The 17,302-nt window shown below is 40.3% G+C and overlaps 1 protein-coding gene across 2 annotated transcripts in view; it reads left to right on the top strand.

Moving 5' to 3' along the window:
- The first annotated feature begins 4,351 nt into the window (after positions 1-4,351).
- The window catches only part of elk4 (ETS transcription factor ELK4), a 19,620-nt gene continuing 6,669 nt past the window's right edge, over positions 4,352-17,302 (top strand). Inside the window, exons 1-4 of one of the 2 annotated variants that reach the window (XM_053432273.1) lie at positions 4,352-4,563; positions 11,147-11,361; positions 14,238-14,996; positions 16,522-16,761. In XM_053432273.1, coding sequence (XP_053288248.1) covers positions 11,155-11,361; positions 14,238-14,996; positions 16,522-16,761 — 1,206 coding nt within the window. In that variant the 5' untranslated portion in view covers positions 4,352-4,563; positions 11,147-11,154. Of the gene's footprint in view, positions 4,564-11,146; positions 11,362-14,237; positions 14,997-16,518; positions 16,762-17,302 lie in introns of both variants that reach the window. The other variant, XM_053432267.1, reaches the window with a different exon arrangement.

The raw sequence follows: 17,302 nt of genomic DNA, 5'->3' as shown, positions 1-17,302 counted from the left end.
CCACTTTAAAACTACCATAACAACACATGTTGTAATAGGTCAATTAGGCACATTTATGATTATTATGATTCATGTGATCTCTTGCACACCCTAGCTTGCCTGCACATTGTTTCTCTGTCCAATTGGCAGGGACAGGGATATTGTTTTTCTCTGCGGATTCAAATGCCAGTTCACGGCACTTAACTGGAGCAAGGCCATGGAACTGGTCAGCTAGTTGTTTCAAGTGTTTGGCCAGCTCCTCCATCTCATCTGTGAATAATCTCTTTGCCTCAGCTACTGCACCCCAGGCTACTGATTTTACTTTCCCTTTCTCTGTTTTCTTTATGAATCTTTTGAGGGTAGTCTTGTCAATATTTCTATCCCTTCCAGCTTTTCTTAAGCACTTCTTTCCTTGCATGACCTCAGCGGCTGCACTCTCCATCTCTGGGAGGGGTGTTTGGCCCCTGGTTGTCTTCCTGGTGTAGTTTGATGGCTTTTCTACAATGTTTAAGGCATTCAAAATAAAACATATGTAATGTAATATTACACTAAAATATGGTTAAGACTAAACTTAACTTGTGCTACATGTCTCACTTTACCCCACAGCCAACATTTTAGAAAAAACAACATCTCTTAGCAATTCAGGCTAATCTTCAGCTAGCATCAATCACATGGTTTTATATGTTGGAAGTTCACCAACATGTATGATATAAGTTTTTCTACCTGATTCAATTTGTTTTGACAAAACAGTTGATGCAAGATAATTTACTTTTACATGCAAAAAGAAAAATTTTGTGAAAAAACATTCTATCCACAGCATCAGCACCAACTTCTCCTACATGGCAAGGGTGGAATGGGAGGGGCTTGAAAACATAATGATCAAATGACCACAAATGTGTTCCGTTGCCTAGATACAGGGGGTGTCTCACATTACGCCACTCTCCCCTTCCCTTGAAAGCACTGATTGCAAATCGCTTTGGATAAAAGCGTCAGCTAAATTAATTGTAATGTAATGGACTATGGCCCACTGTATTGTACTACTCAGTTTTGACACTAGGTGGCGCCACGCCCCCCGCCCTAAGCTCCAGGGCAGGGGGGCGTGGCGGCGTGAGTGGCCCAGACCTTCAAATTTTGTTCTGTATGTGGCCCTCAGGATAAAAAGTTTGGACACCCCTGCTGTAGGACAAGCCTTGTACTGTCTTTAAATAAGAACAATGCTGCATTTAAAAAGCTGCAGATTCATGCTAATGAGTAACTGTGACAAAACATCTTTCTTCTAAAGAAAGTTTTTAAAATGCTCTTTTAATGGATAACTTAAAGCAGTTACTTCCCCAATGAATAAGAAACTTATTCTAAGAATTCTCAGGATGTTTTCTCCCTCCCTCCCTCATTTTGTTCCTTTCCATCTTTCCATTTTTCTTGTGGCCTATTGAAAACTGTTTTCACATAAGAAAAAGAACTGTGGCCGGACAAAGGTTTAAATATGCCTGATCAGTACTTTCACATTAGTAATGGATAAAATAAATTACTTGGAAGAGAATCCTTATTTTGATAAACCCAGTTGATTTGCTCTCTTCGGTTCCTCTCAGCTCTGCAAAACATCACACAGATAGATATGTAAACAGAAGTTGGTTAAAGTCAAGTAAGAGCTGTAGTTTAGATATAAGTATAAGTAATAGATAATATTTGTTGTTTTAAGTTGGACAAAGCTTCTCCACTTGCACCCACAATCCAGAAATGAAGTCAAAACGTACCAGAATGCTGCCATCTTGCATCAAAGATGTAATCTGAAACCAGAGTTAGCACAGTAGCAATCGAGGGATGGAGCCACAGTAATAAGCTTGTTCGACCAATCCTGAGTGTGTCTCAGCCGTCAATCATGACATTTCAACCCTTTTTTTAAACCAACGAATAACTAATTAAAACCAAACTTTCCGGAAAAACTGAACAGTTGAACATACATCAGTGTTATAAGAACTAATTTAAATGATAGAAACCATCTTTGAGCAACAAGTGATGTGATAATACTATAAGTTTTAGCTTGGTCCACGTCCCACCACTGGCAGATTGTAACCTATACTTCAACCAGCTAGCAGTCTAATCAACTAATGGTTGCAGCTCTGGTCTGAATGATGATGTCAGTGAGAACTATCTCATGAAGAGATCAAATTAAGCCATAAAAACAATATTCTGCTGCCTGGGAAAACATCAAATTCTGCTATTAACATTTTTTTTTAAATGCACAGTACATCCATATAAAATGTAAACACATGACAAACCTGGACAAAGTTTAAATCCATAGTAGAATATTCCTCGGCTGTGAAGACTCACTCAGTCAGTAAATCAATGCAGAACCATCACTATATAGCTCTATTAAGACCCTCCGGTCTGTCAGTGCATCACAGTGAGAGCTGAATTGTCCTAATGTTGTTTGGCTGCATGTCAGAATCATATAGGACACACACTGTGCTCTGATTGGATGCTACTGATTGCAGATAAAAGTGTTACTTTATGTTCACCCCAATGAATCTGTACAAGTTGGACTGAAGTTTGCGGTGAGTCAGTTGATGGTGTGACATTGCTGTGATATGCTGCCACTTGGTGGTGAATCTGAAACATACATTCAACGGCAACTGAGAAAGAGAGGACAATTTTCTATTTTGCTAATAACTGTCTGTCTTAAAGGAAAAATCTATTAAAATTGTGTTTATAATGCTGTACGAATTATGTACTTTTATTGAGCTACTTGCAAAGACTATAAAAAGAGAGAGCGCTTGAAAGAGTCAGACATGTAATAAGGGGTCACATTGCACAGTCTTTTAAAGAGTTGAGAAGTTGATCCTGTGATGGTGGAAGCAAATACATTTTAAAAGTACAGTTATAAAATTTCTTATCCATTTTATTAAAAAAATATTGCATACATACACGTTTATTAAACAAGGATAAATTGAGCTGATATACACAAGTTCAAGTGGACACGTTTTCCCTTCTGTTAGAAGGATTAAAAAATGTGTGCATCAATCAAAGCTGGAACTGATAAAGATCTACACTGCAGTCATTTCACCTGAGAGTTAATGTTGTTTGTGATCTTTCCCACAAATGATAAAAGTCAGATGTTAGTGGATGTTGTGATTATCTATGTAGGTCTTAGTCCAGTGTTAGAGTGGGTCTCTGCTGCCCATTTGTCTTGTTAAAATTCATTCATAAAGCTATTCACAATTAAGTGAATCAAATCGACTTTTTTTAATTGACATTAATTCAATAAAATTTGAAGTTATTTGAATCATGTGACTACAGCCAGATAATACAGGTCAATAAGAAAGCTTGCCAGATGAATTTCGGTTTTCCATGAAATACTTCTAATTAAATAAAATGGGTATGCAGTTTATGTATTTGATAGACACAGCCTTCTTGTGCCCAGTGCATGTAGGGATAGGTTAAAAATCATTAACAGAGTGCGGCAGAAATAAATATCCTCTGATCTCAGTCCCCAACAGGATTTTCATATTAATTGTATGAAATTAGGTAAGAAACAAGTTACAGGAAAATTGTATCCACTCATCTTTTATTAACTGAAGTAACTTGTGAATTCGCACAATTGTCAAAGTAATAATGGACTCTAATAAATTGTACTTTCAGTCAAGGAGTTTTGTTAAATTGGGTTTGATCTGCTAATGGACGGTAAAATCACAGTATTGATTTACATTTAAACTGGAGGCTCAGATGTTGTAGTAACACGTTGTAAACCACAAGACTTCACTGGAGAAATACACAGAACAGTCCTACAAGTTGGAGACGTCACACGTTTGAGTATTTTTATTTTTGTTTTAGTAAAGCAAATCCTCACTGAAGTCACAAAACAACATGACAAATCTGACAACTAGAGACACAAGACAGGAAGTGACCTCAATGTGAGTTTAATGATGCGTTTAGGGCTGTGGGGAGAATCAGAACTTTGAAAACATATACAACAGAGTGGTGTTACAAGAGTTTCTGTGGTGTAATGTTAACTGTCAAAGATCGTGCTAACTACACTATCGAACCAAACAGTGGATGTTAAGTATATTGCTTGAATATACTCTGACAGTATTACTATCAATATATTGTTCAAAATATGATTAAATACTATACATTATCTGATCCGACACTTTATTATTATTATTGTTATTATTAAAAGTCGTAGTAGTACTGGCAGAAACAATAACAATATTGTACTCTTACTTCTAATATTAATAATATTAATATAAAACAATACAGCAACAGCTACCGACTCACAAAACCACATATGCCTAATTATGTCATATATATATATAACATAATACTGTATCGCACTTACAGGCAACACAGTCGTCCAATCTGAAATGTACGAGGATCAATGAACGCAACATAATTTCCTGTACAGAGGATATATCGTCGGTTCGAGTCAAAGCCAGTTAAATGTATTTCACGTTCAGGTATTTGCTTGACACTCGGTTAGAAAGTTGTTTCCTGCGCTATGGCGGAGTAACAGGCTTTTCAGACATGTTTGGGGAATACCCGGACGCGGCTCGACGACTTGGAAATCCTGCGGGCTCTACGAGCGAGGTACTGTTAGCACACAAGCTAAAGTGAAGCTAGCGGAGCGCTAACTTACAGTGGCTCATAATGTTGCTGCGCTGTTTTGTTTGTCGACTGTCACAGGGACTGAGACACTTCAGCTCCCCCCTGACTCACTGTCAACAACCGGGAAATGACTGTCGACACATGTGGCCGACGAACCGAAACTAACATTATCCATCAACAAGTGGTCTTTTATATCTGTGTGTGTGTGTGTGTATGTGTATGTATGTATGTGAGTGTGTGTGTGTGTGTGTGTGTGAGTGTGTGTGTGAAACTGGTTAACAGATAGTCCAAACCAATCTCTCCAACCTGAGAGTTTATAGTGCTTGAATAATTCATGACTGATGTGACCGAGCTGACGTTATCTCATCGCTCCGTAGATAAGGTTAGCTAATGTCAAGCCTTATATAACATCCATCTGTAATCTCTCTCTCTCTCCCCCCCCCCACCCGGCAGCAAATCTAACACTGTCCTATTTTCCCTCCATATCACTGGTTTTAACATGAATAGGACAGATTGTGTGTTTGTGTATGTGTGGGGGGTGTGTCTTCAACCCAGCAGGTCGGAGCAGATTTACTCTTCCTCATAAGAAGCTTACACACACACACACACACACACACACACGCATAAATGCACACACACATGTCGACAGATTCGGACAGGGAATCACAGTCTGTAGCATAGAGGGGACAAAAAACAGAGAGTAGTTGAACCATGAATTGTGTGTGTGCGTGTCATCTTGCTGACAACAACTTTTGAGGCTTTAAAACATGCACCATGTGAGTGGCTTAATAGCTGGAGTGTGAATGAGATGGATAGAGACTTTATTGATCCCCAGGGAAATGTAGGCAAGCTTTGTGTCCCATGTGAGGGTTGTTGTTGTGGTGCACAAACAACCCCATTTCCACAATTGCATTGTATGTGAATGTGTTATTGACACTGATCTGGAGCATAAGACTCTTCAGCATAGCCTCTGCCATGTGGGAGGCAGCCCTACATAGATGATGATTGGCGTTGTTGGCTAGCATGGGTCATAACAAGTCTTCAAGCTGCTGCATGACAGTTTTCTGTCACAGTGCAAAGCTACAAGCGCACTGGCAGCTGACAACCACAGTGGCCCAAAGGGAAAGTGTAACTGACACTCTACCTGGAAGAATGGTGCTACCACAAGGTGTGTCATTCCTGTTTGTAAATCGTCCTGTCTAAAGTGCATCCAGCCAGTGTATATTTGATTCAATCCCTTTTAAAATGATACCTTGACATTAACTCGCCGCATCAGAGTGCTTAACAGTTATCTCAGCGAGATGCAGCAAAAAACATGTCTCCACTATGCCTCTGTCTTAGTTGTTAATTGCAGTATTTATCTGCACTTACCATCTCGGAGATGTGCTGTTATTGTAGCTCAACTGAGTGTTGTCACATTAGGTCTGAGTGGTCTTTGTGGAACTCTTGGTTTGGAAGTGGTATTTCATCAAGGTTTTCGTTTATTTTTTCCTCTGTTCAAGAATAAGATACAGGTGGAAGGGACAAAAAACAACTACAGAGGCAGTGATGTCTAGTGCTGTGTATCAGACTTCTGTACATTGTTGGTTTTAAGTATCGAAAAGTTACATTTAATTTCTGGTCAGATTCCTTGTTCACATATCTGTAAATTGTTGCTCTTTGCTTGAATGATCTTTTCCTGCACGTGTGGGCAGCTGTAGCATTATCAAAGGCAGAACTGCTCAACAACTGTTGGCAACAAGGTCAGCAGTGATTGTAATCTGTTCCCCATGTTGCATTCACTGGTGGTAGTCGAGACTGATGCCGTTTGTTTTCCTCTGGCAAAGGGAATGTGATTGTGATGAACCAGGGATGGATACGTCATCATTGTTGCTAGAGAAATAAAGATATTATATTGGCACGGGTAAACACAATTTCAAAACACACCAATCCCCAATGATCTCACAATTATGAAACCACCAGATCTGAGCACCTCTGAGGGGACATATGTTTCTTCATTTACCTACTCTACAGCTACAGGCTGCAGAGACACACAGGACAAGGAGGCTTTTCTCAGCTCTACTTAAGATACATATTGTCATGCTGGGGTTGATGATTCTATAATATCCACCTACACTATAAACACAGCTTTCCCTGCCCTCACTTATGTGCTCACTCTCATTGTCAATCACAGCATGAACACTCTCATCCATCATCTTTTTTTATCTGGTGAAAAGAGGAGCCTGTCCCTTTCTTTCTGAAAACCATGTAATTATGTGACCCTTTCATTATTCACCGGTTTAGGTGACACAGGCAGGAGAGCATGTAATATTTACAAGTTTAGTTTGACCTTCAAGAGTTGCCAGCAATGTAAAAGGGATAGTTCTCCAAAAAATTTAAATCCATGTATTATCTACTCACCACTATGCAGATGGAGTGGTCGGTGAAGTTTTTGAGTTCACTAAACAGTTTTGGAGATTCAGGGGTAAACAGCGTTGCAGCCAAATCCTATACAATTGAAGTAAATGATGAGTGCACGGTATTCAACAATGAAGACGTGAGGGTAGTGTTCAAGATATGCTTGTTACACATTGTGTCGTGTTGACAACACACTCGACACAGTTCAGTTTGATCATCTGTTGAACACAGAGAGATAAATAGCACTTGCATTACAGAAATTACTCAAAACAAATTGTAGTCAACTCTAAACCGTTTTCTGATGAGTGATTGGGTGATTTTCATTCTCAGATGACTGAACCATGCTCATCATCAACATCGACCACGTCTTCTTTTAAACTCACGTTTACTGACTTTAACCAGCAGTGAGAGGAGGATACATGAAAGCTAAACACATCCAATAAAGCACGTTTGCTAATTTTACTCAAAAAAGCGCTGCATGAGCTTCCACCTTGTTGATGTGAAGGATGTTTTCATATGACTGGTGACATCAGGTGTTACACAACTGACAGAGATAGAAAGATTCTTTCAGGTAAAGCGCACAGTTGATTTGCAGCGGCTCGGTGGCATCAACAGATTGTCGTCAGCCTAGGCAATGATACCACTTTGTCACTTCGTTTTGAATCCAGTTTTTTACCCATATAATTCATGTTGTTGTTTAAAGTTGATATTGAAACGGACAGACATATTACATTAACTGTATTTTTTTAACTGTATATTAACTGTATATACTGAGACCTTCAGTATATTAACGAACTTCAGGCACAGGCACTTTGTGAAAATTATGAATCTGCGACCAAATCCGCGACTAACAACATTTGGAGCACAGAGAGTGGAATGTATATCACCAGTTAATATGATCACCAGTTAAAATAGAGCACCAGGACTCACCAACGTAAGTCACATTGGTGCAGCAGCGTTAGTGCAGCTTCAGGGTTCTGGAGACTAAGTCCAGCAGTTAGTCTTTATTTGCCGTGGCTCAATTACTGCAGTTTCTTGTATGAAACTAGCATCCGCACAGCCCGAGCAAGCAGCCCATTCCACCCATGCAGGTTTAGAACAGGCACTGCATTAGTTATTACAATACATAAAAGTTGGCATTGCCTGATTGGTGTGTATGCAGGGCAGAGGTATGCATTGCCACTCTAATGCTTTTATTTCAGATTGAAGCTGGTAGTAATAACGCTGGGAGTTTGCAGAGATCACAAAACATATGTTTGAAGAATTTAATGTTTTTCCACTTCTGACTGGTCCAGCAAATAAATGAGGCAGATGTCAATGAAACAGCTTCTGTACAGGCCCACAAAGAGCTGAGAGGAGGTCTTATCCAAAGTGAAAACACCTGTGTGGGTGTACCTCCAGTGTGCAAGGCCTTTAATCTGTGCGTAGGATGTCATGGTGGAAAAGCTGCAAAGACTGCAGCAGAGACCCTCAACAGCATCAAAGAAAGTGCCAGATGTGGCCTTGTACCTTAGCAGAAAAGAAAATACAGTCAAACACAGGCGTAAGAGGAAGTCAGCTTCTTTTGAACTACTTTGTTCACAAGTCATTGTGTTGTCAGCAACACACAAGCAAATGACAGAACACCAAAATATGGTTTACCGTTACCGAAGCATAATGAATGCACCTCAAAAAAATTATTTACCTTGATTTGTGTGGAGGTGTTTTCTTGTCAGGGTTTTAGACAAAGACTGCCAGTGCGACACTGTGTACAATAATAGCTCCTTTAGGCCTGTAAACTTATATTTGTGTTGTGATATCTAATATTATGTTGGATGTGACATTTGTAGGAGCTGCAGTCATCATATTACAGTAAAAATGTGATTAGGGCTGCAACAAACAATTGTATTGATTTCTTTACCAATTATTTTCTTTATTGACTAATACATCATAATAATAAAAAAGCCCATCACAATTTACCAAAGACCATGATCAAATGCTTAAAATGCCTTTTATTGTCAGACATACTCTTAATAACACATTGATATTCGGTTTATTATCACTGAAGATAACCAGAAAATACCCAAATATTTAAACAGCAATTTTAACCAGCAATTTTAAAAGTGAATTTAATTTAGCAATTTTTTCTTTAATATAACTAACTAGTTTAGTTCTAATTGTGATTGTAACACTACAGCTATGATACAAGTACTGTATGTCAGCTCTACAGCTCCTGCGAAATGTGTGAATGACTTGACTTGGTGTAATTTTCTTATTTCTGAATTATTGGTTTAATGTGAACAAATTGACATCATGTTTAGATGTGGTCATGGATCTAACCATAATAGGGTCACACATAAGCCGTTATGCGGCTATACTCACCCTGAACTGAATGGACAAGATCCCTATGCTTTCCTGCACACTCTAGCTCAGTGATTTTCAACCAGTGTGCCGCGGCACACTAGTGTGCCGTGAGAGATCGTCAGGTGTGCCGTGGGAAATTATCTAATATCTAGTGTTGCACCGAAGTATCGGCCGAACATCGGTAGCTTCTCGTTTACCGACATCTGCACATCGGTAATAAACTTGACTTTCACCGATATCATTGGTATTTGTGGTTAAACCGCTGGGCAGGTGCCGCGGCTGGGGGAGCAGTCGCCCTCCTCTCCACGCCGCCGGAGACTCGGCGTGCTGCACGCCTCAAGGTTTTTTTGGGGGGGAGGTCCTATTCCGCTGTGCCTCACGGCGTCAGTGGTGCGGGGTGCTTTCTTTCTCTTGGACCGTGGGGCGGTGTCCGTCGCCGGTGCGGAAGGCGGGCCGTTGGAGGGGACCGGGTACGGCGGTCGGCGGCAGCGACTCTGGACGCGTGTCGGGCCCTTCTCGCGGATCACCTCAGCTACGGCGCCCGCTGGGGGAACCCTCCGTTCGCGCGGGGGGCCCCTTCCGGCGGTGCGCCTCGGCTGGCGCCTAGCAGCCAGAACTGGTGCGGACCAGGGGAATCCGACTGTTTAGTAAAAACAAAGCATCGTGAAGGCCCACGGTGGGTGTTGACGCAATGTGATTTCTGCCCAGTGCTCTGAATGTCAAAGTGAAGAAATTCAATGAAGCGCGGGTAAACGGCGGGAGTAACTATTGGCACTCAAAACAGGTCAATCGGTTTTAGACAGGGTTAAAAGGTCCTGTTTTAAATGATCCTTGTGGTATTTTGACCAAAATATGTTACAGACATTTCAATAAGACCCCAAGGAACCATATCAAATGTGATAAAATGGGTATAATATGTCTCCGTTAAATAAAGTTTAGTTAAATCAAAGATTGTTTCATAAATCTGATTCAATTTGTGCTCATTAAAAGGTAAAAGTAAGAAAGGGCTGAAATAATTTAAAATAGTGCTTTTTAATACATTTAGAAATTATATTACTAACTATATGTATTATATGTACTGTGTTAGTCCATAGAGTGTCATTTTGGTTGGTGGTGTGCCCCAGGATTTTGTAAATGTAAAAAATGTGCCGCGGCTCAAAAAAGGTTGAAATTCACTGCTCTAGCTTACCAAGGGACAAAGAAGCTGGACATTTGCTTTAGGCATCAGAATCTTCCCCTGAAGGGAAAGGTAAGGAAGGTGTTTGGCTTCATCCAGATGTTAATAAAACACTTTTTATAATAGAAGGTGAACCTGGTCTTGTTAAACAGCCTAAACAGCCTGTTCCATGGCTATTAAATAACCATTTACAGCTATTTCACCCGATTTCTATTCATCTGTTTCAAATTGTTTTGTGTAGTTATTTTTTTTGCTTTAAAAAAATAATGGTAAAGATGACTAAATAGTCTTTGCATACGTCCTGAAGGTAAAATCTAGCCCTCTTTGTAATCTATATAGCAGAATCATAATAACGCTGATGCCTACATTTATCATCTCTCTGTGTGCTGCTGTTTATTCAGATGCTCAGTGTTGGAGCTTTCACCCGTTCTTTGGTTGACTGATCAAACGAGGCAAATCATAACAAGAACTAAATTGCAACATTTGATTCATCATGGCTTAATTGTCTGAATGAACTTAAGTGACTCATGGCAGTGTGCTGATATAAGGCTGATATATTTCCCTCAAGCTTTTGTAATTCAATGTTGTTGTGCTGTGAGCAGCAATTTCTTGGTTTATGAGCCTAATGATTTTTCTCCTCTTTCAAAGTGAGAGACATGGACAACTCTGTCACCCTGTGGCAGTTCCTACTCCAGCTCCTATTGGATTCCAGTAATGACCAACTCATCTGCTGGACCAATGAGGAAGGGGAGTTCAAGCTGCGGCAGGCAGAGGAGGTTGCCCGGCTGTGGGGTGCTCGAAAAAACAAGCCCAACATGAACTATGACAAACTGAGCAGGGCCCTCAGATACTACTACGACAAGGTAAACACACATCAACTCCTCTTTTCTGCAGTGGTTCTAGTTGACTGAAAGCAGCTGCCTTGTATTTGATGTGGCAGCTCAGTATTTGGTCTTCAGATTTTCTCAGGTAACTAGAACAGTACCTTTACATTGCCACTATACTTAATATTCTAAATTAGGCACTATTTACATTTCTACTTTCTACCACATTTCTATGGCAATGAATCTTATGTTACAAACTTTTTGAGGATTCAAAAGGCTTTTTTCTGGTCCTAGAAGTGGGGAGATTTCAAAACAGGTTGTGTGAATTAAGTGAGGTTGAGAATCAATTACAGTTTCTTCTTTATTGTCCTTCTTATGATGAGTTAAGTATAAAACAATTACATGCAATGCTGGTTCAAAATCCAGAAATTTTCTGGTGCACTGATGATGAAAGATAATTGCTCATTAGTTGGCTACATTTGTTTCTAAATCTTGGGGGAAAAGTCAGAAAGTTGTATTTGTTTAGTATTGTTATTGATGCGGCGGTTTCTTTATTTCTTGTGGTTTTTCTTTTTCTAAATAACTGTGTCTTGTAAGCCTGTTTTTAGGGTGGGCACATAATGTGTATGAATATAATAATAAAAAAATACCAAGCTGTCATTTCAGTAATATAACCCTCATATATTTAACACCTAAATTAATATTTCACCCAAATATGAAAATGTAATCATTATCTGCGTCTCTCTCCATGGGGGACGCAATGTCACAGACAAAAAAAAAAAGCTCCCTCAGTGGCGAAATGCTAGGGGCTGGACTGACTCAAATAAATCAAATACTGTTTCGTTCCTGATCCACCAATCAAAAGAGGAGTGTTATCATTTGAACGCGAGTTGCACGTACGCTTCCGAGTATAAAAGTAACTGCAGGCATGGTCAGCGTTCACCCTCACTGAGACGACACCCTGCAGAGTTTGTGCGATTGCTCTTGTTTCCTCTATAATTCAGATATTCATTGCTTAATAAAAAGTATTTTTTAAGACTCACTCCTTCCTTAGTAATACCTTCCTGCACTTGCAGCAGGCCTATTCGTAGTCTAATCTAAGGAGTAATATGCTCCACAGTCTTTTTAAGAAAGCTCATAGCCCCAAGAGCTAGCCTTCTAGCTTTCTCCTTAACACCTACCTTTACATCTTCAATCATCCACCGTGTTGCAACAAATAAATCACCAGCACTTGAATGCTATTCTGTGCTGTCCCTGTCTACACTGTGTACTGTTCGTTTTGTTAGGAACCATTGCCTAGCACAGCCTTATTCATTATTCGTGTGCAAGTCGCTCACAGCCACACATACAAACACACTCACAAGACCACGACGTTGCAATTAGAACTTTATTAACATCACACACTCTGTATCAGCAAACAAACACAACTATGGACAAGTTTCTGATTCGTAAAAGTCAGGCAACAGATGCGCCAGTTGCAAAGAAGCCAAAGCTTCGCAAATATGACGAGAGCTATTTGCAGTTTGGTTTCACCGTCAGTGGCACGACTGAGCAACGTCCTCAGTGTATTTTGTGTGCCGAGGTGCTGGCAAATGACAGCATGAAGCCATTCAAATTTAAAAAGGCACCTCGACACCAACACCCCGACTTGAAATAGAAGCCTGTGGACTTCTTTAAAAGGTAAACGTGATGGCTTCCAGCAACAACAATCCACCATCTCCAAGCATAACACTGTCTCCAAGCTATCTATCTATCTATATATTGTGGTGTAGTTGAGGGCGATGGTGGCGGGGGGGGCGGCAAATACCCCTAACCAGCTTTCGGGGGGCCCAGCTTGCAAAGGTTTGAGAACCCCTGCTCTAGATTGATGATAAAGTCTCTGTCCAATGAAATGCTTGAGGAAATTAAAGGAAGTGTTGCATTGACAGCGTAATGCAGTAACTAATGGGGCAAATGGAAGCTGAACAAAAATGTGTTATACTTATATGACCAATTATACTCATCAAACAGAGGGAATTAGAAAGACCTTCCTCTAATACAAATCTACCTTGAGGCAAATAAAGGAAAATATCCAACTATAGTCAATTGCCAACTGTTGCCTGTGCTCCACATGTCATTCCCACAAACAACCAGAATGGTAAAGGTCCATTGCTGAGTGACATGTGTAGAGAGGGAGAGTGCTGTCAGTCTCTCAGTCTGCTTGTGGTTTGGCAGAAGCACTGCCTAACCCTGTGGGCGTTCTGGGCGGGGCTGCTTTGGTATGTGTGGCTGCAGTGTTAGTGGCTGCTGGTTTGGTACAGACAGGAAGGACAGAGTTGTCCCATCCGTCAAGCTTTTCTGTGGTCTCCCCTTTTCTATTTTACTTCTAGTGCCTCCTGGGTAGACACATACTACATGATGGAAAGTCTTGTTTGTGCTCTCACCGTGTGCTTGCTCTCATATCCTTCTTTAAGTGATGTAGTTCTTTAAATATTTTATTTCTACCTAATAATTCCACAAACGTCTCTCTGTCTGTATGTAGAATGCATATCTGGAGAACAGTTCATCTTATTGGCTTCACAGTTGGCATATGTATTGTAAATTGCCCAAGAAAATGAAGTACAGATTTTGGTGCGATTAGGACAGTCTTCCTTCCTTGTCTTTTTCTACGCCCTACTAAAGTAAAACAGTGGTTGGCTATAGTGTCAAACCAGGGGTCAAAATCGCAGCAATATCATTTTCACAACCATATCGGACTGATAGACATTCAAAGATCTCCGTCATGGCAGCAAAATAAATAGAATCACCTCCTCTTTAGCATGTTGTCTTAAAGGTAAAAGCACAGCATTCGTTTTGTTGCTCTAATGCTTTATACCGAGTAGAATTTCTTAACTGCAGATAAACGTATAACATAACATGTTTTCTGTGTCTTACAGAACATCATAAAGAAGGTGAATGGTCAGAAGTTTGTCTATCGCTTTGTGTCCTATCCTGAAATCCTGAAAGGAGATGTGGCTACCCGGATAGATGATGGGGATGTGGGTGGTGGGGGCATTCCACCCTTAACAAGAAGGGACAGCACCCAACAGGAGGGTGAGTCTGGTGATGGAGGACAGGAAGGAGGTAGCACAGGGGCTCTGGGCTCAAGCATCAAGCAGTCAAACCGTAACGACTACATCCACTCAGGCCTGTACACGTCCTTCACACTCAACTCGCTACAAAATGGACGCCAGCTCTTCAAATCCATAAAAATGGAGAACCCAGCAGAGAAGATGGCAGACAAGAGGGGTCTCACTGCCACAGCCCAGAGCCAGCCACAACAGCCCACTGCTTTGCCGTCGGTCATCAAGTTTGGAAACACCCCTTCGAAACCAGCACTAGCATCGCCTCCTCAGGTTGCCATAGAGCCAATCATTGTGTCCAACCACTTCAATCCTCTGCAAGCTCCACCCCGGAAGGTTGAAGAAATCAGCTCACACTCCTCCCTGCCGCACCATTCTGTCTTCTTATTTGAACACATCCGCCCATCAGAACCAACATTCAACCTATCAGAACTGACGTCAGCCAGCCCATCCCCAAACTTAGTGCCTGACTCCTCTCAGGAACTGGTGATTGACAGCGACATCGAGTCTGGATCATCTCAGCCCAAAAATGCTAAGGCGGCAGAGCTGAGAGACGCTCAGGCACAGGAGAAGGCAAATATACATACAAACACATCACATGCAATTAATAAGTCAGCTTCTTATATGTTCCAACTCCGAAAGATTTTACATTTCTTTGTGCGCTCTGCTTCACGGATTTGAATTTCAGGCACCAATCAGATTTTAGCAACTTTTGACAATGAATCTGATGACATTTTATTTCCTTACCTTTAAAAGCCGACTCAGTTAAATTAAAATGCATAAATATTAGCTAAGTCTGTAAATCACCATCTCTGATCACCATCATCACCTTTTAGCTCTTTGTTGGTCTCCACCAACTCCTGTGTAACAAATACTTACCAACTAGCCAATCATGTGGCAGCACTTTGGTGTATAAAATTGTGCAGATACAGGTCACAAGCTTCAATTGATGTTCACAAGTGTCATTGTGAGTGTGAGTGAACTCAGAATGGAGCCCAAAAAACTGCGCTTAGTAGATCTGCAGGCTGAAATACGTATTCCATATTAGTGTGGAGAATGATCAGATGACGGTAGCTGACAGGCTATAGTAACTTTGATAGCCAAATCTATTGTGAGCATTAAAGCATCTCACATGAGCAACAGGTCCATTCTTAAGTTCAATGTGTTACAACAGCATCAATTTTGGAGCCCATTGGTTATTCGTCTGATGAAGAATTAGCCTCTGTGAGCAATAGCCAATATTTGTGGGCTTTTGGTGTAGACAGCAGATAGACTGACAGCGGACAGACTCTGTCTTCCACTGCCGCACACGGTTTACTGTTTGACTATTTTCTTTTATCAGTTAAAGATTTATTTAAAGAAACACAGGTCTTTTAGGTCCAAACAACATTTTGGCATATCTTTATTACCAGCTATTTGCATATAATTGCAGATAAAAAAAACATACATTTTGGTCAATGTGTTCCACAGATTCTGCAGATTCACAAACAGAATCTGTTTATGATCACAACAACAAAGTAAAGTGAGAGTGATCAGTAAAATATTAAAGTTGTGTAAAAAATATAATAATGAAAAGACTAATGAAATCTTATAAAGAAGTTATTGTAACTGCACAGTCAAGTGATGATTCTGTTTAAGTTCATCCCGACACACAAACCTTTGTCTTTCAAGGAGTCAAGCTTAGCACTTTTCATACAATGTAACACAAAGTGCTTTACATCACGCTGAGCAAAACAGTACTCACAGATTTTGGATTTGTTGTTATTAATATCTTTTGTTATATAAATAGTTGCTAAACTATGCAATTTTGTTCTTGTAGTCATGCAGCAACCCACCACTCAACCACTAACACAGGAAAATAAAATAGGTTTCACTTTTAACTTCACTCAAGGTGAACAACAAAATGAATCAATATTATTTCTGTTCTAACGCAATTAGTCCAGGGGATCATTCTTGTGTGTGTTCTATATTAAAATCTAACCTGTTATGGGCTACTTTTTCTACTTATAAAATGTGTACACTGCCTAAGGCACATGCTTTGCTAATGTATATCCACAGATATTTTAGAGTATGATAAGTGTCTCACTGTGTCCAGCAGGTGGACAGCGGCGCCACTCTCTCTGGAGATGAGATCAGTTTTATGGATGCTGAAACCAGTTCATCCTCAGTGAGCAGCTCTACCACATTCAGCACTCAGAGTTTAGGAAAGACACGCAAGCCGCCGAAAATCCTGCAGATCAGTCCACCTGCTCTGCTGGTCACCGCGTCTGACTTCTCCCCCATGAACCTCTGCAGCCCCTCACTACCTACTGCATCTCTCACACCAGCAATGCTACAGGTGAGTGGGATCTTTTTTCCTGAGGTTGTGAAGAGAATTTGACTTCAGGTCACACTTAAATAATAACCAAACACAGCAGCAAGAACATGAAGTGGTTGGACAGTTGAGTAAAGTGTGCAGACTGTTTGAAAGATGAAAACATCTAATGATACCAGTTTGCAAGAGTGATGTGTGTCAAAACAGCACTTGAAAGCAACAGCAGAAAAGTAATTGTGAAACTCACACAAATATAAACAAACTCGATAAAAGATTGAAATGCTGATTTGGTAAGCATTTGTTTTCAGGCTCATGAGAGAAAGAATAACAGCGCCTGAACTAGATTGAACATGTTGATGATAAACGAAATGTGTTATGTACATATAATTCTGTAGCTGAGAGCATGTAGCTTGATGCTGGTGCAGGGATAGGCAACCTATACTATCAAAAGAGCCATTTTGCCCTCTCTTCCACCAAATAAAATAAGTCTTGAGCCACAAAACATATTTGATAACACAGCTTATAAAGTGTTATATATAGTTATACATATATAAAAACTATAGTT

The sequence above is a fragment of the Pleuronectes platessa genome, chromosome 2, assembly GCF_947347685.1.
Source record: "Pleuronectes platessa chromosome 2, fPlePla1.1, whole genome shotgun sequence".
NCBI lineage: Eukaryota > Metazoa > Chordata > Actinopteri > Pleuronectiformes > Pleuronectidae > Pleuronectes > Pleuronectes platessa.
This window is presented reverse-complemented; position numbering and strand designations above follow the sequence as displayed.